The sequence below is a fragment of the Pan troglodytes genome, chromosome 18 (genome assembly GCF_028858775.2).
Source record: "Pan troglodytes isolate AG18354 chromosome 18, NHGRI_mPanTro3-v2.0_pri, whole genome shotgun sequence".
Taxonomy (NCBI): domain Eukaryota; kingdom Metazoa; phylum Chordata; class Mammalia; order Primates; family Hominidae; genus Pan; species Pan troglodytes.
The window spans coordinates 3,658,580-3,682,360 of NC_072416.2; the positions used below are offsets into that span (position 1 = coordinate 3,658,580).

The 23,781-nt window shown below is 59.9% G+C and overlaps 1 protein-coding gene, 1 long non-coding RNA gene and 1 pseudogene across 5 annotated transcripts; all 3 read right to left on the bottom strand.

Annotated features, from left to right (window-relative positions):
• Nucleotides 1-835: 835 nt before the first annotated feature.
• Nucleotides 836-10,440, bottom strand: LOC107973072 (putative serine protease 29; annotated as a pseudogene).
• Nucleotides 10,441-11,117: 677 nt separating this feature from the next.
• LOC104001170 (uncharacterized) lies at nt 11,118-15,821 on the bottom strand. Of its 4 annotated transcripts, XR_010152531.1 has the most exons (5): nt 15,157-15,821; nt 14,770-14,950; nt 14,304-14,576; nt 12,162-12,551; nt 11,118-12,076 (listed from the first exon to the last, which is right to left on the bottom strand). It is a non-coding gene; the product is annotated as an uncharacterized LOC104001170 (long non-coding RNA). The 4 variants fall into 4 exon arrangements; XR_010152529.1 differs by having other exon boundaries at nt 11,119-12,076; nt 14,770-15,819; XR_010152530.1 differs by having other exon boundaries at nt 11,119-12,076; nt 12,162-12,488; nt 14,770-15,818.
• A 5,109-nt stretch (nt 15,822-20,930) lies between these two features.
• LOC112205904 (mastin-like) lies at nt 20,931-22,788 on the bottom strand. Its single transcript, XM_024350009.3, has 2 exons — nt 22,618-22,788; nt 20,931-22,466 (listed from the first exon to the last, which is right to left on the bottom strand). The coding sequence occupies exons 1-2, from the start codon at nt 22,701-22,703 to the stop codon at nt 22,022-22,024; spliced, it is 531 nt and encodes a 176-aa protein (XP_024205777.2). The 5' UTR covers nt 22,704-22,788; the 3' UTR covers nt 20,931-22,021.
• Between the last annotated feature and the right edge of the window lie 993 nt (nt 22,789-23,781).

Below are 23,781 nucleotides of genomic sequence, written 5' to 3' on the forward strand. Positions count from 1 at the left end.
CAGGGCTGCAGGTGGGCACTGGGCAGTGCTGGGCAGGGCTGCAGGTGGGCACTGGGCAGAGCTGGGCAGAGCTGGGCAGGTTAGATGGGTGGATGGGTAGACGGACAGATGGACAGACGGACGAGTGGATAGATTCGTGGGTGGGTGGATGGATGGGTAGATCAATAGATAGGTGGATGGATGGATGGATGGATGGATGGATTAATTAATTAGTGGATAGGTGGGTGGATGGATGGATGGATGAATTGATGGCTGGATGAGTGGATGGATTTAGTATGGGTAGATGGGTAGACGGATGGTAGATGGTTGAAATTTGGTAATGAGGCTGACCTGTTCTTTTAGTGGAGGGCTGGGCTGGGAGCTGGGCCCCCAAGAGTAGAGTCATCACTGAGAATATTTCCCCTGCTCTTGCCACCCCATTCATCATTTCCCTCCACCACCAAAGAATGTCTGGTCTGGAGCAGCCATTTCTACAGCGCAACCGTCCAGAGCAGATGCACCCATGTCAGGAAGCCCCCGGTCACTGCCCGCCAGCCGCACCCACACTCAGGAACACACTGGCCACTTTCTGGTTTGCCTTGCTAACAGTTTAACGAGATGATACTGCAAACTGGCTCCAGGACTTCCATCCCTAACCTCACCCCCATTCAAAGCACCTTCCATGCCTCCTCCTCCTAGTGTGAGGGAGGAAGGTGATAGGTCTGAAAAGGTGGAGGGGAGTGAGGACCATGTGCGATGGAGGAGCAGAGAAGGTGGGTGCTGGAAGGCGCAGGGAGTGGAGGGGCCAGGACGAGGAAGGAACTGGATTCTTGGGGAGCTGGGAGGGGCCTGGGGCTTAGAGGTGCATTTGCTGCAGGATCCAGGGCACGTAGGTCTGGACTCACGTGTAGACGCCAGTGCTGGGCCAATCACTGTAAAATCCCCAGCTCACTACTCCCGCCTGGAGCCAGGTACCCTTCTTCTTGCAGACCAGGGGGCCGCCTGAGTCACCCTGTGGAGCAGAGAAGGCCCAGCTTGACCAGAGACCCAGGACGCTGCACATCCAAGTCCAGCCTCAGGGCCGCAGACAGGAAAAGAGATGGCAGGAGAGAGGCGCCAGGTCTCACCTTCCAGGTGCGGCGGCCCGTGCGGCCGGCACAGATCATGTCATCCTGGATGAACTTTCTGTCTCCAGCACCAGGAAAAGCATCTTGGGTCTGCCGCTCACAGTCTGCATTGCTCAGTGTGGGGACCTTCACCTGCTGCGGACGGTAAGGAGGCGGCAGCATATCTGCAGAGACAAGCCACGGGTGGCGGGAGCGGCTCAGGAGGGGCCCCCAACCAGCACCATAGCAGGACCCCTCCCTGCCCCCAGCCTCAGCTCAGGACCTGGGATGCTCAGCCTACACAGCCTAAGGTGGAGTCAAAGCTGCAGGAACCCAGAAGGGAAATGCCAGGGTAGGGTACAGTGGCATAATCATAGCTCCCTGCAGCCTCCGCCTCCCAGGCTCCAGCGACGCTCAAGCAATCCTCCAGCCTCAGCCTTCCAAGTAGCTGGGACCACAGGCCTACACCACCATGCCCAGCTAGTTTTATTTTTTTTAAGATGGGGTCTCACCCTGTCGCCCAGACTGGAGTGCAATGGCACAATCTCTGCTCACTGCAAACTCTGCCTCCTGGGCTCAAGCAGTTCTCTTGCCTCAGCCTCCTGAGTAGCTGAGATTACAAGCACCCACCACCACGCCCAGCTAATTTTTGTGTTTTTAGTAGAGTCAGGGTTTCACCATGTTGGCCAGGCTGGTCTTGAACTCCTGATCTCAAATGATCCACTGGCCTCAGCCTCCCAAAGTACTGGGATTACAGGTGTGAGCCACCGTGCCTGGCCAATATATATATATTTTAATTTTTTGTGGAGATGGGGTCTCCCTGTGTTGGCCAGGCTGGTCTTGAACTCCTAGGCTCAAGTGATCCTCCTACCTTGGCCTCCCAAAGTGCTGAGATTACAAGTGTGAGTCACCGCACACACTCCCCCACCACCCTACCACCCCCATCCACCAATACCTTTTAAATTGGGAGCAAAAGGATATGGGACCCTACACACACACTCTAGAAAAGGGAGGCAGGACCTACGCACACACTCTAGAAAAGGAAGACAGGATCCTACACACACACACACACACACACACTCTAGAAAAGGGAGGCAGGACCTACGCACACACTCTAGAAAAGGGAGGCAGGACCTACGCACACACTGTAGAAAAGGGAGACGGGACCCCCCACACGCTCTAGAAAAGGGAGGCAAGATGTACACACACGCTCTAGAAAAGGGAGACGGGACCACACACACACACACACTCTCTAGAAAAGGGAGGCGGGACCTACGCACACACTCTAGAAAAGGGAGGCGGGACCTACACACACATTCTAGAAAAGGAAGACAGGACCCTACACACACACACACACTCTAGAAAAGGGAGGCAGGACCCACGCACACACTGTAGAAAAGGGAGACGGGACCCCACACACACACACACTCTAGAAAAGGGAGGCAGGACCTACGCACACACTCTAGAAAAGGAAGACAGGATCCTACACATACACACACACACACACTCTAGAAAAGGGAGGCAGGACCTACGCACACACTGTAGAAAAGGGAGACGGGACCTCCACACGCTCTAGAAAAGGGAGGCGAGATGTACACACACGCTCTAGAAAAGGGAGACGGGACCACACACACACACACACTCTCTAGAAAAGGGAGGCGGGACCTACGCACACACTCTAGAAAAGGGAGACGGGACCCCCACACGCTCTAGAAAAGGGAGGCGAGATGTACACACACACTCTAGAAAAGGGAGACAGGACCACACACACACACACACACACGCTCTAGAAAAGGGAGACGGGACCACACACACACACTCTCTCTCTCTAGAAAAGGGAGGCAGGACCTACGCACACACTCTAGAAAAGGGAGGCAGGACCTACGCACACACTCTAGAAAAGGGAGGTGGGATGTACACACACACTCTAGAAAAGGGAGACGGGACCCCCCCACACACACACACACGCTCTAGAAAAGGGAGGCAGGACCTACGCACACACTCTAGAAAAGGGAGGCAGGACCCTACACACACACACACACTCTAGAAAAGGGAGGCAGGACCTACGCACACACTGTAGAAAAGGGAGACGGGACCCCCCCCACACACACACACACACACACACACGCTCTAGAAAAGGGAGATGGGACCACACACACACACACACTCTCTAGAAAAGGGAGGCAGGACCTACGCACACACTCTAGAAAAGGGAGGCGGGACCTACACACACATTCTAGAAAAGGAAGACAGGACCCTACACACACACACACACTCTAGAAAAGGGAGGCAGGACCTACGCACACACTCTAGAAAAGGGAGGCAGGACCTACACACACACTGTAGAAAAGGGAGACGGGACCCCCACACGCTCTAGAAAAGGGAGGCGAGATGTACACACACACTCTAGAAAAGGGAGACAGGACCACACACACACGCTCTAGAAAAGGGAGACGGGACCACACACACACACACACTCTCTCTAGAAAAGGGAGGCAGGACCTACGCACACACTCTAGAAAAGGGAGGCAGGACCTACACACACACTGTAGAAAAGGGAGACGGGACCCCCACACGCTCTAGAAAAGGGAGGCGAGATGTACACACACACTCTAGAAAAGGGAGACAGGACCACACACACACGCTCTAGAAAAGGGAGACGGGACCACACACACACACACACTCTCTCTAGAAAAGGGAGGCAGGACCTACGCACACACTCTAGAAAAGGGAGGCAGGACCTACGCACACACTGTAGAAAAGGGAGACGGGACCTCCACACGCTCTAGAAAAGGGAGGCGAGATGTACACACACGCTCTAGAAAAGGGAGACGGGACCACACACACACACACACTCTCTAGAAAAGGGAGGCGGGACCTACGCACACACTCTAGAAAAGGGAGACGGGACCCCCACACGCTCTAGAAAAGGGAGGCGAGATGTACACACACGCTCTAGAAAAGGGAGACAGGACCACACACACACACACACACACACGCTCTAGAAAAGGGAGACGCGACCCCACACACACACACACTCTAGAAAAGGGAGGCAGGACCTACGCACACACTCTAGAAAAGGGAGGCAGGACCTACACACACACTGTAGAAAAGGGAGACGGGACCCCCACACGCTCTAGAAAAGGGAGGCGAGATGTACACACACACTCTAGAAAAGGGAGACAGGACCACACACACACGCTCTAGAAAAGGGAGACGGGACCACACACACACACACACTCTCTCTAGAAAAGGGAGGCAGGACCTACGCACACACTCTAGAAAAGGGAGGCAGGACCTACGCACACACTGTAGAAAAGGGAGACGGGACCTCCACACGCTCTAGAAAAGGGAGGCGAGATGTACACACACGCTCTAGAAAAGGGAGACGGGACCACACACACACACACACTCTCTAGAAAAGGGAGGCGGGACCTACGCACACACTCTAGAAAAGGGAGACGGGACCCCCACACGCTCTAGAAAAGGGAGGCGAGATGTACACACACACTCTAGAAAAGGGAGACAGGACCACACACACACACACACACACGCTCTAGAAAAGGGAGACGGGACCACACACACACACACTCTCTCTCTAGAAAAGGGAGGCAGGACCTACGCACACACTCTAGAAAAGGGAGGCAGGACCTACGCACACACTCTAGAAAAGGGAGGTGGGATGTACACACACACTCTAGAAAAGGGAGACGGGACCCCCCCACACACACACACACGCTCTAGAAAAGGGAGACGGGACCACACACACACACACTCTAGAAAAGGGAGGCAGGACCTACGCACACACTCTAGAAAAGGGAGGCAGGACCCTACACACACACACACACTCTAGAAAAGGGAGGCAGGACCTACGCACACACTGTAGAAAAGGGAGACGGGACCCCCCCCACACACACACACACACACACACGCTCTAGAAAAGGGAGATGGGACCACACACACACACACACTCTCTAGAAAAGGGAGGCGGGACCTACGCACACACTCTAGAAAAGGGAGGCGGGACCTACACACACATTCTAGAAAAGGAAGACAGGACCCTACACACACACACACACTCTAGAAAAGGGAGGCAGGACCTACGCACACACTGTAGAAAAGGGAGACGCGACCCCACACACACACACACTCTAGAAAAGGGAGGCAGGACCTACGCACACACTCTAGAAAAGGGAGGCAGGACCTACACACACACTGTAGAAAAGGGAGACGGGACCCCCACACGCTCTAGAAAAGGGAGGCGAGATGTACACACACACTCTAGAAAAGGGAGACAGGACCACACACACACGCTCTAGAAAAGGGAGACGGGACCACACACACACACACACTCTCTCTAGAAAAGGGAGGCAGGACCTACGCACACACTCTAGAAAAGGGAGGCGGGATGTACACACACACTCTAGAAAAGGGAGACGGGACCCCCCCCCCACACACACACACACACACGCTCTAGAAAAGGGAGACGGGACCACACACACACACACACTCTAGAAAAGGGAGGCAGGACCTACGCACACACTCTAGAAAAGGGAGGCAGGACCTATGCACACACTCTAGAAAAGGGAGACGGGACCACACACACACACACTCTAGAAAAGGGAGATGGGACCACACACACACACACTCTCTTTCTCTCTAGAAAAGGGAGGCAGGACCTACGCACACACTGTAGAAAAGGGAGACAGGACCCCCACACACTCTAGAAAAGGGAGGCGGGATGTACACACACACTCTAGAAAAGGGAGATGGGACCACACACACACACACACACACACACACACACTCTAGAAAGGGGAGGCAGGACCTACGCACACACTCTAGAAAAGGGAGGCAGGATGTACACACACACTCTAGAAAAGGGAGACGGGACCACACACACACACACACACTCTAGAAAAGGGAGATGGGACCACACACACACACACTCTCTCCCTAGAAAAGGGAGGCAGGACCTACGCACACACTCTAGAAAAGGAAGACAGGACCCTACACACACACACACTCTTGAAAAGGGAGGCAGGACCTATGCACACACTCTAGAAAAGGGAGACGGGACCACACACACACACACTCTAGAAAAGGGAGATGGGACCACACACACACACACTCTCTTTCTCTCTAGAAAAGGGAGGCAGGACCTACGCACACACTGTAGAAAAGGGAGACAGGACCCCCACACACTCTAGAAAAGGGAGGCGGGATGTACACACACACTCTAGAAAAGGGAGATGGGACCACACACACACACACACACACACACTCTAGAAAGGGGAGGCAGGACCTACGCACACACTCTAGAAAAGGGAGGCAGGATGTACACACACACTCTAGAAAAGGGAGACGGGACCACACACACACACACACACTCTAGAAAAGGGAGATGGGACCACACACACACACACTCTCTCCCTAGAAAAGGGAGGCAGGACCTACGCACACACTCTAGAAAAGGAAGACAGGACCCTACACACACACACACTCTTGAAAAGGGAGGCAGGACCTATGCACACACTCTAGAAAAGGGAGACGGGACCACACACACACACACTCTAGAAAAGGGAGATGGGACCACACACACACACACTCTCTTTCTCTCTAGAAAAGGGAGGCAGGACCTACGCACACACTGTAGAAAAGGGAGACAGGACCCCCACACACTCTAGAAAAGGGAGGCGGGATGTACACACACACTCTAGAAAAGGGAGATGGGACCACACACACACACACACACACACACACTCTAGAAAGGGGAGGCAGGACCTACGCACACACTCTAGAAAAGGGAGGCAGGATGTACACACACACTCTAGAAAAGGGAGACGGGACCACACACACACACACACACACACACTCTAGAAAAGGGAGATGGGACCACACACACACACACTCTCTCCCTAGAAAAGGGAGGCAGGACCTACGCACACACTCTAGAAAAGGAAGACAGGACCCTACACACACACACACTCTTGAAAAGGGAGGCAGGACCTACGCACACACTCTAGAAAAGGGAGACGGGACCCCCACACACTCTAGAAAAGGCAGGCAGGACGTACACACACACTCTAGAAAAGGGAGACGGGACCACACACATACACACACACTCTAGAAAAGGGAGGCAGGACCTACGCACACACTCTAGAAAAGGGAGGCGGGATCTACACGCTCTAGAACAGCACCAGGTATTGCCTTTCAAAGAACGGAGGCCGGAAGCAGGAAAGGAAGAAAGCTTCAGGGTCTCTGCAGCCTTCAGTGGAGGGATGGACAGATGGATAAATTCGTGCCCTCTTTGAACCCATTTTCTTTTCCACAAAATGAAGAAAATGTCTTGCAATATGTCTATGGGTAAGATACGTGTTCCACACACATACGCACAGCACAGTCAGTGGCTCCTGCCACCCACCCCAAAGGCTCATTTTCTTTGCTCCCTGTTTTATGAGCTTGAATTCCCCAGGGCAGCTCACCTGAACCCTGCACCCCAACCCTAGCAAGAGAAACCCCAGAATGTGCAAACCAAGGGCTTGTCTTTCATGAGCCTTCCCAGGACCCCCCCGCACGCCCGCCCCGCGTCCCTCTGGTTCTCATCCAACAAGCTGACCATGCCCCAGCCTGTGGTCCAGCAGTTGTCACTGTCAGTGAACTCCAGGGACTATGACGGCAGGGCGACTGCCGCGAGAGTGTTTGTTGTTCTCACACTGGTGGCCAGCTTCAGCAGGGCGATGTCTGCCCCCAGGAAGAAGACAGAGTAGTTGGGGTGGACGACGATCCGGCTGACATTCAGCAGCCCCCAGCCCCCGTACAGATACACGTCCCTGGTGTGAATCCGGTAGGTGGACGGGTCGGTGTCCTTCCTGGGGGAGGACAGACCCAGGCTACTCAAGGGACCTGGTATGGGGCGGCCCCACTCCCACCTCCCCTTGGTGGGGTCCCCGGCCCAGCACTCACCGGAAAATGCAGTGAGCGGCGGTCAGCACCCACTGAGGGTGGATGAGGGAGCCCCCGCAGATGGGCACCCAGGAGGCCCAGTGGTAGCTATAGATCCTCAGGCTGACCTGCCACGACCACTTCCCCTGGGGGGTGTTGTGGCCCCCCACAATGCCCACCAGGTCATTCTCGGGGACGGGCGCTGGGAACAACTGAAGGAGGTCAGGGAGCCCGGCCTCTGCCACCCGAGCCTCACCCCGCGCCTGCCCTCGGGCAGGAGCCAGGCCGTGCATGTGTCCCCTGGATCCTGGGGACGGGGCTGGCAGAGCCCCTGGGAAGGGAGGGCTGTGTGGGGTCGGGACTCACCTGGACTCCCAGTGCTACAGCTCCCCAGGGAGGAGACGGCCAGGAACAGCAGCAGCAGCAGCTGCGGGAAGAGGGTGTGGGGTGCGGGCTGGGGGCTCAGACCCGGGGTCAGGGGTGGAGGGCGTGGGGTGCGGGCTGGGGGCTCAGACCCGGGGTCAGGGGTGGAGGGCGTGGGGTATGGGCTGGGGGCTCAGACCCGGGGTCAGGGGTGGAGGGCGTGGGGTGCGGGCTGGGGGCTCAGACCCGAGGTCAGGGGTAGAGGGCGTGGGGTGCGGGCTGGGGGCTCAGACCCGGGGTCAGGGGTGGAGGGCGTGGGGTGTGGGCTGGGGGCTCAGACCCAGGGTCAGGGGTGGGGGCCAGGAGCCGCCCGCAGGCATCAGGGAGGGGACGGTGCCCTTACGGTGCCGGGACTCAGCTGCTCTCTCCCCCGGCCCCTCGGAGCCCCTTTATCCTCAGCCACAGGAGGAGGGCAGCGGGAGGGTGGGGCCCTGTGGTGGCCTCAGTTCTCTTCACCCTCTCCTCCACTCTCTCTCCCACCCACCCTCCAAGTCTCCAACCACCCCGCAGCCTGGGCTGGCAGGAAAGGGGTAAGAGGAGAGGGTGAGGGCAGAGAGCGGCCGGGGCGGGGTTGGGACCCTCCAGCCTGCCTGTTCCTCCACGAGGACATCACAGCATCACAGGGCTGGTTTGGACGGCAGGGCCCTTGGAAAAATCTCAGATCTGGAGCTCAGGAAGGAGCCCGAGGCAGCGGCAAGCCTCTGCCTCCCACCATGGGGTCCCCAGGACAGTTTCCAGCAGTTCATGAGCTGCAGCACCCCATGAAGGTGACGGGTAGCCCCGTGCGGAGGTGCGGCTCGCTCCCGGGACAGGGGCCACAGGCCCAGCAGATTGTCCGAGCGAGGTACCCACCATGGTGGTGCCCACCACAACTGGCCAAGCCCACTCTGGCCAGATGTCCTCCGGCTGGCTCAGCCTGGGGTCTGCACGTGGAGACACCTCCGTGTTGGGTGTGGTTGGGGTGAGGTCCTCCGTCCTCAGAGCGGCCTTCGGGACACAATTGAGTCAGGGTCTGGCTCTGTCGCCCAGGCTGGAGTGTAGTGGCATGATCACAGCTCACTGCAGCCTCCACTTCCTGGGCTCAAGCGATCCTCCCACTCAGCTCTCCCAAGTAGCTGGGACCGTAGGAGCACTATGCCCCAGAGGCAGGAGAGAGACCCGTGCAGCGCTGACCAGAGGGGCCTAGCGGCAGAAATGCCGTCCTGGACGTGCCATGGCTGCACCCTGGGTCTCGGGCAAGAGCTTCGGAGGTGTGGTGGCTCCAAAGCCGTGATTCTCCACGGAGAGGAGAGATGTAGGGAGGAGGGAGGGAGGACCCAGGAGGAGACTGGGACTTGGCTGTCCCGTGCTGGAGGATTCAGCGTGCCCACGTCCTGCAGCCTGGGCCGTCTGTCCCCAGCCTCGGTGAGAGCTGCTCCTCCTCTGGGGCCCCCCCACCAAGAGGTCACAGGCACCCTGAGAAAGGCCTGGAGCTCCAGGCCCGTCCCTCCACCAGCGGGTGCTGGGACCCCAGCCGGAGCTAATGAAAGGGGGCTCAGGGGCTCACATCCTGCCCAGAGTGTAGGGAGCCTGACCCTCATGCTCCCTGAGGCCGCATGGTCCCTACTCCTCCCTCCCTCTCTGGCCTGGGCCCCCACCTGCCCCCAAATTCTTCCTAAATCCTTTTCTCCAGTCTTAAGCCTTAAGCCCCTCCCCCATCTCTGTGTGCCCCCCACCCCCGCCGCACACCTCGGGCTTCCCAAGTTGGAGGCACATGTAGTTGCGGTGGGGCAGTTGGCACTAAAAGCCAGAAGTTCCTCTGCCGGAGGTGAGGAGGTCAGTGGTCCCCGGCCCCTCGCCTGTCAGGCGGATGGACAGACTATCGCATCTGATACAGCCACCGCAGGGCGGCGGGGCCTGAGAGCGTCAGGCCACCCAGGGGGACCCTCCCTCCCGCTGAGGCCCGGGGGCGGAGGCAGTCACTCTCGGCACCCCCTGCCTCGTCCATCTCAGAGTGAAGCCGTCCTGCCCCAGCCTGGAGGCTGGCGGGGGAGCTGACGAGGCAGCCAACCACCCAGAGCTGGAGAGAGGGCGCCACGGTGTTTTCCCCAGCGTTTCTTCACTGAACTTTCTCAGCCGTTTCTCCGCATGCCCCTGATAACAGAAACCTGGTCTGATGTCCCCTGATCTGGGGACATCCAGGTCCACCTGGGGTCAAGGGCCCTGTGGCCCCATGCAGGCCCTCCCAGGGTCCCAGGAAGCCTGGGCTGTGGGAAGAATCCGGAATCCTGGTGGGGCCAAGAGGGGATGCAGAGAGACCCCGGAGGAAGCTGTCCTCAGGCCCCTATTGTGGAGGAGACCCTGGGCGGGGGGTGGTCAGTGGATTCCAGGGGGAAGTGGATCCCTTGCTTCCGAGGGGCCCAGGGAGCAGGAGGGGCTCAGCAGGGTGGAGGCAGGGCCTCCCTGCGGCTCCAGGAAGCCCACGCAGTGGGGTGCTCCCGTCTCCCCCAAAAGTGGGGGACGGAGAGTATTGTTCCCAGATAAGTGGGAATGGCCACAGCTTACCAGGCAAGGGCTTTGGGACCACAGGGCCTCGTGGTGCCCAGGCTGTGGCTGCGGCTATGACAGGACCACTGTGTCCCGTTCAGGGTCTTAGGGGCAGCCGTGGGGCCCCACGCCCACAGTGGCTCCTCTGCCTGGAGAGGAAGGGTGAGGGGGCAGCTGCTCAGGGGCAGAGCTGGGGTCCCCCAAATTCCAGGGCAGCCAGCTCCACGGAGACCCCACAGTTCAGGGAGGCGATGTCCTCAGCTGACCCCGAGACTCCAGGAGGTCCAAGGAGGAGGCACGGCCGAGGGAGCAGGCTCAGGCTGCTGGCCCCACAGTGCGGCTCCAGGTCTGAACTGGGGTGCAGCGAGGCTGGGTTTGATGTCACAGATTTGGGGGAATGAGGGAAATGAGCAAACAACTGTCCAAACCAGGGATGGGTGTTGGGGGGAGGACAGCTAGCTCATCCGTGGGCTGTGGGAACCCGGGCGGGGAGGCTGAGCTGCCCAGGGTCTGCCTCCGGGAAGCGGAGCCCTCCCCACTGGCCCCCAACCCAGCGTGAAGGTGCAGTCACTCGAGGCTGGCCCTGAGCCCTCCAGAACCTTGAGATGTGTACCAGGAAGTCCCCACCACCGCCCAGGACACATCAGAGAATCAGAGACTCAGAGGCTGCTGTTCACACAGTTTAATAGCATGGCGGACCCAGGCAGGAGGCAAGGTCCCTGGGTGCGTCTTCCCTCGCCCACATCCACGGGACACCAGCTTCTGAGCCTCCCCTGCCGCTGTGTCCTCACCCCCAGGTCAGGGAAGGACGGGGTACTTCAGGGGCCAGGCGGGGTGGGCAGGAACAGGGCCTGGAGGCGGGAGGAGGAGCAGAGGGGAGGCCCGGCGGGGATGGCAGGAGGGCAGGTCCGCTCCCCAGCAATCAAAGCCTCCTCAACGCTCCAGCGGGACGTGCTGGCGGACCCAGGATGAATAGGTCATCACCCAGGTGTAGACACCAGGGTAGTCCCCATGCCTGGAGGCCACGCCCCAGCTCAGCACGCCAACCTGGAGCCAGGTGTCCAGCCGGTAACAGACCGGGGGGTCCCAGCATCACCCTGTATGGGGAGGACAGTCAGGGGACAGCCCCACGGCAAAGCAGCTCCCACAGCCGACGCCGAGGGCAGAGGATCGGGGTCTCACCTGGCAGGAACCCTGCCCCTTCCTCCCTGCACACGGCATGGCAGCCTTGATGATGGTGACCTGGCCGTGGGCAGTGGGGCATTTGTGATACATCCTCTCGCAAGCTCGGGTCCTCACGATGGGGACCTCGGCCTCTTGTAGGTCGGGGGCCGGGGGCAGCGGCGCTGTGGGGAGGGACTGGGTGAGCATGGCTGGTCCTGGTGGGCCCTCCGTCCATCTGCCAGGGAGCCTGGGCTGGCAGCCCCTTTTGGGCTCATGATTCCTCTCAGCAGAAACAACACACTCAAGCTCCAACGGAAGCCGGAAGGGAATCGCAGGGCTGCAGTGCTATAGAACGTGACATTCCCAAAATTAAAGACGGGAGCTCCAACAAATAAGAGAAAAAGCCATCTAGAAAAGAAGCAACAGCCACACTGAAGCCGTGGGTCACACTGAGAGCTGCGCCTTCTGTCCCAACCTGGGATGGGTGTTGGGGAGAGGACAGCTAGCTCATCCTTGGGCTATGGGAACCCCGGGGGGGGGGCGGAGGCTGAGCTGCTCAGGGTTCTGGCTTTTGGAAGATCTCGCTACTTTATTACCAGTCAAGAAGAAAAGTTGCAACATTCTGGGCCTGGAGACAGCCGGCAAGGCACCTGCAGCCGGGACGGCCTCCTGGAAGGGAGCCTCAAACCCAGACCTTTTTTTTTTTTTTTTTTTTTTTTGCAGCAGGGTCTCGCTCTTGCCCAGGCTGGAGTGCAGTGGCATGATCATAGCTCTCTGCAGCCTTGACCTCCTGGGCTCAAGCGATCCTCCCACCTCAGCCTCCCCAGTCACTAGGAATACAGGTGCTCCCCACCACGCCTTGCTAATTTTTTTTTTTTTTTTTTCTTAGAGACAGGGTCTTGCTATGTTGCTCAGGCTGGTCTGGAACTCCTGAGCTCAAGTGATCCTCCTGTCTGGACCTCCCAAAGTGCTGGGATTATGAGCATGAACCAGCGCACCTGGCTGCCAGACCTCTTTAAGAGAATAAGCCAGAACTGGCTCTGGCGGGGTCTTGTGATTCTGGGGAGCAGCGAGGTGCAGTGGCCTGTCTTTGACAACCGCCGTAAAGAGGGTTTTTGGGAAGAGAAACCACATCGTGAAATTCTCATCATCGTACGTAAGTCCCAGAGGAAAACACTCAGAGCCCCGGCTCTTCATAGGGACTGAGGGGCCGAGTCCAGCATACGATTCCCCTGCGGTTACCAAGGTCAGAACCACGAGTGGCCAATGACACAGGTCAGGTCAGCAACAGCAGGCCCGGGAGCCTCTCTGAGAAGCATGGCGTGGCTCCGTGACCCTGGGCACGCCCTTCCCCCCGCCCCCCAGCCTCAGTTTCCCCACCTCAACGCCAGGCATGTGGACAAAGGGAGTTCTCAGAACAAGCACGGAATCTACAGTTGAACAGCCCGAGAGCACAGGGCCAGGAAGTGAAACAGGAGCCCACTGTCCCCCGAGGATCTTCCATTGGAAAAGTACAGACACAGACGTGCCTGGGCAGCGAGGCCAGACAGCATGGGCTGAAGGCACGGCCCTGGGTACAAATCTTTGGCCAGCCCCTGGGAGTCCTGCCATCCAAATGTATCACTCGCTTTGACAACTGCAAACCGAGGCCTGGCGCAGTGGCTTATGCCTGTAATCCCAGCACTTTGAGAGGCCGAGGCAGGTGGATCACCTGAAGTCAGGAGTTCGAGACCAGCCTGGCCAACATGGCGAAACCCTGTCTCTACTAAAAATACAAACAATTAGCCGGGTGTGGTGGTGCGCACCTGTGGTCCCAGCTGCTTGGGAGGCTGAGGCAGGAGAATCCCTTGAATCTGGGAGGTGGAGGTTGCAGTGAGCCGAGATTGCACCACTGCACTCCAGCCTGGGGGACACAGCAAGACTCCATCACAAAGAAAACAACAACAAAAAAAGACAGTTGCAAACCAAAAAATGGTGTCCACCTCCTGCAGCTGTCTCCAAGGTTTAAACAAGAACTAAAGATACCTCCCAAGGGGGTAGCCTGGAGCAGGCGGCCCGAGGTCCTGCAGCCCATCTGTGGCCCAGGCGCACCCCTGCCATCCCCAGGCATCCTGCCTGAGTTCTGCCCAGTCCTTCCCCGCCCCCCTCCCCTGATCTTACCGAGGGTCCCCCAGCCGGTCACCCAGCACTTCATCCCCGGGAGGAGCATCAGTGAGTCGGGGGCCAGGGAGACCGGGTGGATGAGCTCGGACAGCGTTACGGGGGTCTCCAGCTTCAGCAGAGCGATGTCTGCGCCTCCCCCCCGCCGGGGCTGACAGGCTCATATTGAACTTGGGGTGCAGGATGATCTGGGCCACCTTCATCAGCTGGTCATGGCGACAGAGCGTCACTTGTCCAGTTTGGACCCTGTATGTCTGTGGCTCTCATTCATCCCTGGGGGAGACCAGTTGCTTCTCAGGGCAAGGGGGCCCAGCCCCCAGTGCAGCAGAAATAACGTCCAGGGGCTCAGTGTCGCCTGGAACCTGAGCCGCCTCCTGCCCCAGGACACCACCCCGCCACACTGCATGGCCCCTCCGCTTCCTCCCACCCACATCTCCCACCACGGGCCTCCGGGTGAGCCACTCACGGTGCCATGCAGTGGGCCGCGGTCAGCACCCACTAGGGGTGGATAAGGGAGCCCCCGCAGCTGTGTCCCCACTGGTCCCGCTCCTTGTTGAAGGTCCTGAGGCTGACCTGCCATGGCCACTTCCCGGAAGAGGCACTGTGGCCCCCTACGACGTGCGTCCACTCAGTCCCTGGGCTGGGATCTGGGGACGTGGCGAGCCGGGCTGTGAGGGGTCCAGGTGCCCTGCCGGGGGCCAGCACGGCCTCCCACACACAGTTCCCCAGAGCCCAGGGTGAGCCAGCGGCTTCCAGGGGGTGCTCAGCACCCGCCCCACCGGAGTCAGCGCAGGCCTGGGGTCGGGGGGCGGGTCCCAGGACAGTGGGCGCATTGGATGGGGCCAGGACTCACCCGGGAACACGGGCACGGAGCCCCCCAAGCGAGGCAGGGTCAGGAACAGCAGCCAGGGCATCTGCAGGGTTGGCGGGAGGGCAGGGCTGGGTGAGTAAAGCCGGGGATCCCGGGTCTGTGATTGGAGGACTCGACAGGAACCCGGCCCTCACCATCGCGGTCGCTCTGCGCTCTGCCCTCTGCCTCTGGGCGGCCCCGAGCCCCATTTATCCTCTCAGCCCAGGAAGTGGGCGGGGCGTCTCTCCTCCCAAGTCGGCCCAACAACATCTTAGCCAGGATCTGCACCAGGCCCCGGGGAACGCCCACGGGGGAGGTGGCGGCGTTGACACTGAATGGGGCGTTTCAAGGGGTGCTCAATGCTGTGGGAGATGCCCGGGCTGGGCCAGGCCGCCAATGCTCAGGAAAGGCCTCTCCCCGCAGGAGCCGCCCCAGAACAGCCAGGGCGTGGCCTGGGCTCCAGCCCAGGGGTTCACGGTCCACGCCCTCCCTGGGAGGTGGGGCCGGTGCATCGGCCGCTGTCTCCTCCAGTGGGCCTGGCACGGAGCCCCCGGCTCCCACCCACCTGGGAGAGCTCCGGGCCCGGCTGAGTGGGAGGCGGAGGCAGCCAAGGGAGAGACAGGGCCCCTCGGTGCGAGAGCCTGCAGGCGGGACTGGGCGGGGACGGCAGCTTCCCGCCCTCTTCCTGCCTCTTTCCGGGGCACCGGGAGTCCGTGGGCCCTGGAGGAGAAGGCTCCCTGGCTTCCTCAGCAGTCAGGCCCCGGAGCCCCAGCGCCAGGACTGGTGAGATCTCTGAGGTGGAGGCGCTCCACCTCGGCCTCCCCCAGCCAGAGAGGAAGCAAAGAAGGGACTGTCGGCCGGGCGCGGTAGCTCACGCCTGTAATCCCAGCACTTTGGGAGGCCAAGGCCGAGGGATCAGCCGAGGTCAGGAGTTCGAGACCAGCCTGGCCAACACAGCGAAACCTCGTCTCTACTAAAAATACAAAAATTAGCCGGGCGTGGTGGTGGGTGCCTGTAATCCCAGCTACTTGGGAGGCTGAGGCAGAAGAATCACTTGAACCTGGGGGACGGAGGTTGCAGTGAGCTGAGATCGCATCACTGCATTCCAGCCTGGGCAACAGAGTGAGACTCCGTCTCAAAAGAAAAAAAAAAGGACTGTCACCATGACCCGAGGGAGTCCCCTGTTCCTGGGAGAGGCCTCCGATCACTGAACCTGGGAGGTGAGGGACCAGGGTGGAGGACGCCAGTGGGCGCCAGTGTCCCGGCCACCACCTGTGAGTGCCTTCCCTCGCTGCTGGGCCCCACCCACGCTGGGGTTCACGGGACCACACCCAAACCAGTGACGGCCTGAACAGAGAGACTCCACCCCTGCCAAGACCCCTCAGGGGGACTCCCCGCACTCCAATAACCACACACACTCAGGATGGTCCTGCCGCAGGCCCTGCCTCGGGAGGACAGGGCCCTGGTGACTGTCCTTTGGAAGACCCTGGGGCCCAATGTACAGAGAGTGTTCCCCGGGAGGCTGGGCTGTGTGGGCGCATATGATCAGGAGGCCCCTCAAACACCCGATGTGCAGGGAGAGTGCCCGGGAGGCTGGGCTGTGTGTGGGCCCATGTGATCAGGAGGCCTCTCAAGGGGTTCATGTTGTGGTTTTGCAGTTGTGAAAGAATTGGGGAAATGAAGACTTTTTTATTTTTATTTTATTTTATTTTTTTGAGACGGGGTTTTGCTCTTGTTGCCCAGGCTGGAGTGCAATAGCATGATCTTGGCTCACTGCAACCTCTGCCTCCTGGGTTCAAGCAATTCTCCTGCCTCAGCCTCCTGAGTAGCTGGGATTACAGGCACGGGCCACCACGCCTGGATAATTTTGTATTTTTGGTACAGACGGGGTTTCTGCATGTTGGCCAGGCTGGTCTTGAACTCCCGACCTCAGGTGATCTGCCCGCCTCAGCCTCCCTAAGTGCTGGGATGACAGGTGTGAGCCACTGTGCCTGGCCTCTTTTTTATTTTTTCATATTTATCTGGGTTTTTTTAACAGCATTATTGAGATTGAGTTCACAAAAACCTACAATTCACCCATTTAAAGGGTTCAGCTCTAGATTTTCACGCATTCGCAGGCTTGCGGCTGTCACCATTCCCAATTTTACAACATTTTTATCGCCCTGAAAAGCCCACACCCTTCTGGTGGCTGTCGCTTCCCATCCCCGTCACCCCCTCCCCCGGGCCCCACAAATCTTCCGTCCGCCTCTGCGGATCTCCCTGTTCTCTCGACCTGTGGCCGTGGTGCCCCCTCATGGAGTGGGCGGGAGAATTTCGGGCTCTTTCCCTGTGTGGTGCCCTCCCCCGCCCCAGGAAGCCGGCTCAGCCCCAGGACTTCCTGTCACCAAAGACCTCCTGGAGACACCTCGCCTGGCCTGTGAGGAGGCCTGGGTCACCCGTGCCCGAAGGGGCTCCGGTGGCTGCAACAGCCCACAACCGGGCTGTTTACACACAGCAGGGATTCATTCCTGATGACCCCAGAGAATGGAGGTCCAAGGTCAGGGAGCCAGCGTGGCTGGGGTCTGGGGAGGACCCATCTCCTGGTTCATAAACGGTGCCTTATCTCTGGGTCCTCCAGTACTAGGAGGGATGAGTGAACTCTCTGGGGGTCCCTTCTCTAAGGGCACGAGTGCCCTGTTCGCCTCCCGAAGCACCCATCTCCTGATCCCATCACACTGGGAGTTAGGGCTTCAACATCTGGATTTGGGGGGAGCACAAATCTTCGGACCACAGCAGGGGTCTGAGCTGAGGGGCATGGCCTGCAGGAGTGGGGAAGGGGCTTTCTTTCTCCCATGCCCAGGGTGTAGGGGGGTGTCTGTGCACCCCTCCGTGACCCACCTCTTCCCACTGCATCTGGCGGGAGTGGGGTATGGGGCTGGGGAGGAAATGACCTGAGAGGCCCCCGGGAGCTGACTCTGGGCAGAAGCTCCAGCTGTCTCCAAGATTTCTCCGCATCATGGGAGGGAGATCAGCTGTCGAGCCTTCAGATTTTGAATGGCCACGTGGCTCCCAAAGTGACATTTTGGCACTGATGGGAGGGGACTGAAGCATGGGGGCAGGTCCTGCCAAGCAGAGCTCTGCCTGAGATTCTTGGGGCCTGCACAGGAGGGCAGCCCCAGGATGCCCGCAGGGAACGCCAGCTCTGTGGGGCTGACCTCCAAGAGGCTGTGCACAGATGGTGATGGGGGAGGGAGTGGCTCTCCGGCCCTGACGTGGCCCCCCGCCTGCCTTTCTGGACACCCCTGCTCTGCCGGCTCAGCAGCCCCAGCACGCGCTTCTGAGCTCTGGGTTCAAACAGAGATTAATCAGAGCGTCGCTCAACTGCACCCCAGCCCCAGGCCCCGGCCGCCATGTTACATCACCGCAGAGCCAAGGAGCCACAACCAACCCCACCCAGCATGAGGCCAATGCAGCCCAAGATAGGGGGACAGGACCCCACGGCCCGACTCAGGACAGACAGCAGACTCTTTCCACTAAAGCCGTTTGTCCCAGAGGTTCCCAGGGGACGAGGGGCCGGTGTGGAGCCTGGAGTCAGGTAGAGACCAGGCAGGTTACAGATGGGGGCCCTGAGCTGCCCACCCCTCCCCACTGTGCTGTCCCCACCCCAGGGCCCTCTCCACCACCCCCAGGACCCTCTCCACTATTGCAGGACCCTCTCCACTATTCCAGGACCCTCTCCACCACCCCAGGGCCCTCTCCACTATTCCAGGACCCTCTCCACAACCCCAAGGCCCTCTCCATTATTCCAGGGCCCTCTCCACCACCCCAGGGCCCTCTCCACCACTCCAGGGCCCTCTCCACCACCCCAGGGCCCTCTCCACCACCCCAGGGCCCTCTCCACTATTCCAGGGCCCTCTCCACCATCCCAGGGCCCTCTCCACCACCCCAGGGCCCTCTCCACCACCCCAGGGCCCTCTCCACCATTCCAGGATCCTCTCCACCACTCCAGGGCCCTCTCCACTATTCCAGGGCACTCTCCACCACTCCAGAGCCCTCTCCACCACCCCAGGGCCCTCTGCACTATTCCAGGACCCTCTCCACCACCCCAGGGCCCTCTCCACCACCCCAGGGCCCTCTCCACTATTCCAGGGCCCTCTCCACTATTCCAGGACCCTCTCCACCACCCCAGGACCCTCTACTTCTACCAGCACCCCCAAGAGTCTCAGGCTCCGGGCACTCAGAGGCACCTCCCTGTGCCCCAGGCCAGGTGTCCAGGGTGACCAGCAGGACGTGTCACAGCCAGAAAATCCGGAGGCACCCAGGGGACCCCTGCTTCCCAGGCCCACGCAGCCCCTGTAGGAAGCATGTCTGGGGTTGGGACTCTGGGATCACATTTGCAGAACGCAAACCAGAGAATCTTGACTTAGGACTTTTGAAATCCAAAAAAGAGGAGTTTGTGCCAGAAAAGGAGGAGAAAGTCTAGAGTTGACTGGAAACACTGTCCGGGAGTCGAGGGGCCCAGAGCAGCGGGAGAAAGAACCGGGCCCCATGGGCACCGGGACCCCCACACCATGCCACCTGCTCTCAGGGCCACATCTTGTGGGACCAGGAGGACCCTGGTGGTGGGTCAGGGCCCGGGGGTTCTAGGAGGAGGTGGCTCTGGAAAGCAGAGGGAGGGAGAAGTCCGCCAGCCTGGGACTGACACTCCAATGTCAATGGCGCTGACAGACCTGAGCCGTGGAGTGGGGGACGGAAGGAAACCGTCCCCTCCCAGCCCTGGGGCCCATCCCTCTTCTCCTGCCTGGCCTGAGAGTGCCAGGACACTCTGTGACCCCCAGCTGCTCCCACAGTCCAGACACACACCACAGACCCGGAGCGGTTTCCACACTGTTTAATGGAGTCAAGTCACAAGCAGCCGTCTAGGATTTCTGGGATTCTGTTTCCACTCCCGACTCATCTTTGAGGGCCCCTCCCCGGATCCCCGAGCCCCCTGCCGGCAGGAAAACACAGAGCCTTGAGAGACCGAGAGGAGCAGAAGGGTCTCGGGGCAGGGACCTGCGGGAGGGTGAGGCTGAGACGGGGGAGCAGCAGGGGTGTCCACAAGGAAGACAGGCCCTCCTGGATCATGCAGACCCCACTGCACCCCAGCTAGGGTCTGGGGAACGGCGGGACGTACTGGCGGATCCAGGACACGTAGCTCGTCACGCGGGTGTACATGCCGGGGTAGCCGCGAAGGCTGCAGAGTTTGCCCCAGCTCACCACCCCCACCTGGACCCAGGTGCAATTCCGCCTGCACAGGAGGGGGCCTCCGTTGTCGCCCTGTGGGGAGAGACGGCGCTCAGCGAGGGCTCCCCATGTGCCTCCCCATGTGTCCCCCCCTAGGAGGGGAGAGACAGGTGGGTCTGGGGTCTCACTGGCCAGGAGCCGTGGTTCCCGTCCCCGGCACACAGCATGTCGTCCCTGATGAGCCGCTCAAACCGCTCAGTGTGGTTGGAAGGAAAGCGGCGGCGACAGATCTGGTTACAGAGGACGTTGCTCCTGACCTTCACTGTCGCCTCCCGCAAGCTGAGGGGCCAGGGCAGTGGTTCTGCAAGGAGATGCAAGGTGAGGCGCAGGGGCCTGGCGGGGACAAGGCTGCAGCTTCTCGTTTTGTCCAGAGCTGAGGCATGCAATTTGCTCAGAGCTGGGCCTTCCCTGGCCAGGGGGTGAGCCCCAAGGCTGCAGTCCTGGGCACAGGAGCCTGGAACCTCAGGACTCACTCTTAGAAATGACTAGGGGCCGGACGCGGTGGCGCACACCTGTAACCCCAGCACTTTGGGAGGCTGAGGCGGGTGGATCACTTGAGCCCAGGAGTTCCAGACCAGCTTGGCCAACATGGTGAAACCCCATCTCTACTAAAAATACAGAAATTAGCCGAGCATGGTGGCTGACGCCTATAATCCCAGCTACTCAGGAGACTGAGGTAGGAGAATCACTTGAACCCAGGAGGCGGAGGTTACAGTGAGCCAAGATCACACCACTGCACTCCAGCCTGGATGACAGAGAGAGACTCTGTCTCAAAAAAAATAAAATAAAATAAAATTAGCCAGGCATGGTAGCACACACTGGTAGTCCCAGCTATTAAACGCTTGGAGCGCTGAGGTTGGAGGATCGCTTGAGCCCAGGAGTTTGAGACCGGCCTGGGCAACACAGTGAAACCCCATCCCTACAAAAAGAAAAAAACTCAGCTCGGTGTGGTGGCTCGCACCTGTGGTTCCAGCCACTCGGGAGGCTGAGGTGGGAGGATCACTTGATCCTGAGGGTTCGAGGCTGTAGTGAGCTGTGATTGCACCATTGCACTCCAGCCTGGGTGACAGAGCAAGACCCTGCCTCAAAAACAAGTTTTTAAATAAAAAATTTTTTAAAAAAGAAACTATTTGGGAAAAGCATGGGACCAGGACTCCCCCTGGACTGTGTTGTGGTGGGAATGAGACGGTTCGCTCCAGGGGCTGACGCTGCGGGGCCCAGGAGTTCCCGACCTCCCTTAGCTCACGGTTTCTCTGCTGCAAACGGAACAGCAGGCAACTGAGGGTGACGCTGAGGATGGAGTTAACTCACAAAGTGCCTGTTGGGAGGTGGGTGGGGGCACCCCCACGTCATAACCCCAGAACTTGTCACTGTGACCTTATCTGGAAAAGGACCTTTGCAGATGGAATTAAGATGAGGTCAGTTAGATTAGAGACACCATAAATACCATAAATACAGCACCCAGTGTCCGTAGAGGTGGAAGGAGAGGGGAACCTGGAGAAACACGACCGCAAGCCCAGGAACATGGGGAAGGCATGGAACGGACCCTCCCTCAGGGCCTCTGAAAGGAACCAACCCTGCCCACGCCTGGAGTGTGGACGTTTCACCCGCAGAGCCGTGAGATAGTACATTCCTGCTGCTCTGAGCCACCTGGCCTGTGGCCGTCCATCTCGGCAGCGGCAGGAAGCCATCCAGGACGCGTCTGGAGCCCAGGCCTGCACCGACATTCCGGGTCATCTCTCCACATCCCACCCAAGTGGTCCTGCTCCTGACCTCCACGTCCAATGACACCCCAGCCGGTCACCCAGCAGGTCTTCCCCGAGGGCACGTCCAGGCAGGCGGACGGGAGCGAGACCGGGTGGATGAGCTCAGACAGCGGCACCGGGGCCTCCAGCTTCAGCAGGGTGATGTCCGCACCACCCTGGGCAGACAGGCTCTCGTTGTACTGGGGGTGACGGACGATCTCAACCACCTTCGTCCGCCGGTCGTCCTCATAGAGCCTCAGCTGCCCGACCTGCACTCTAAACACGCAGGCCTCCAACTCCTCCCTGGAGAGAGGAACGGGCACCTCTCAGAGTAAGGCCAGATGCTCAGGACCGGGGCTTTCCCTGAATCCTGGGAGGGGCCCCCGGCACACAGGACACCTGCCCGTCCCCACCCCCACTCCCACCCGCCGAGGGGACAGCAGGCTCCACTCACGGCCCAAGGCAGTGGGCGGCGGTCAGCACCCACTCTGGGTGGATGAGGGAGCCCCCGCAGATGGGCTCCCACAGACCCTTCTTCATGCTGTAGAACCTCAGGCTGACCTGCCAGGGGTGCCTCCTGGCTGAGCCGTCGCAGTGATGCCCACCAGCTCACGCCCCGCGCCGGGCTCTGAGGGGGATGGACGAGGGTCTTCCCAGAGCTCAGGGGCACCAGGAGAGACCAGCAATCAGATGGTCCCCACCCACCCCAGGGCTGGCACTCTGAGCCCGGGGCAGGGCAAGGAGGGGGTCCTGGGCAGCAGGGGCATTGGGTGGGGCGGACTCGCCTGGGTTCCTGGGCACAGAGCCCATCAGGCAGGGGAGGGTCAGGAGCAGCAGCCACAGCATCTGTGGGGAGAAAGCCGGGGCCTGGGGTGAGGCGATCTGAGCCCCAGCTGGGGTCTGGGAATGGAGAGGGGGGTTCGGAGTGGGCGGCATACTCGTGCCCCAGGTCTCTCTGCCTCCTCCCTGGCATCTCTGGGAGCCCATTTATCTCTCATACAGAGGAAGTGGGTGGGCGGGGCAGCCCCCTCCTGGGCACATTCAGAGTGCTGACAGCAGGTGGGGCCAGGCGCTGAGTTCCACTGGGCGGGACTGGGTCCGGGGCACAGAAGTGCAGTGTGTGAACCACGGCCACCTGAGCTGCAGGGGCGGGAGGCAGCCCTGGGGGCGGGGGGAGGTCTGAGAAATGGTCAACGCCAGGAAGAGAAGCAGCAGCGACATCCCGGCTTGGGCGGGGGGGAAGGGGGAGGGAGGGAGGGGGGAGGGAGGGAGGGACACACGTGTTAAAGGACAGCCATTCCGTTCTCCGGCCAGGTCTCCTCCCTCACCCTCACCTAGGACACCCACCGTCCTTGGGAATGAAGGGTTCACTTCTCAGTGCCTGGAGCCTGTTCTCCTCTTTGGCCCAAAACGTCCACCCCCCCGAAATAACCCCAAGTGCCCCTACCCCGTGACGGCCTCGGCTGCAAGAACCAGCTCCAGGAGAGCGCAAGTCACCAGCCAGGGGGCAACGGAGACAAGCCCAGGACGCAAGGAGCAGCCCCAGTCCCCGACCTCTCTGGGGACCTTCCGCTGCCCGGAGGTGCTGGGGTGGGGGCAAGAAAACATGACCCATTCT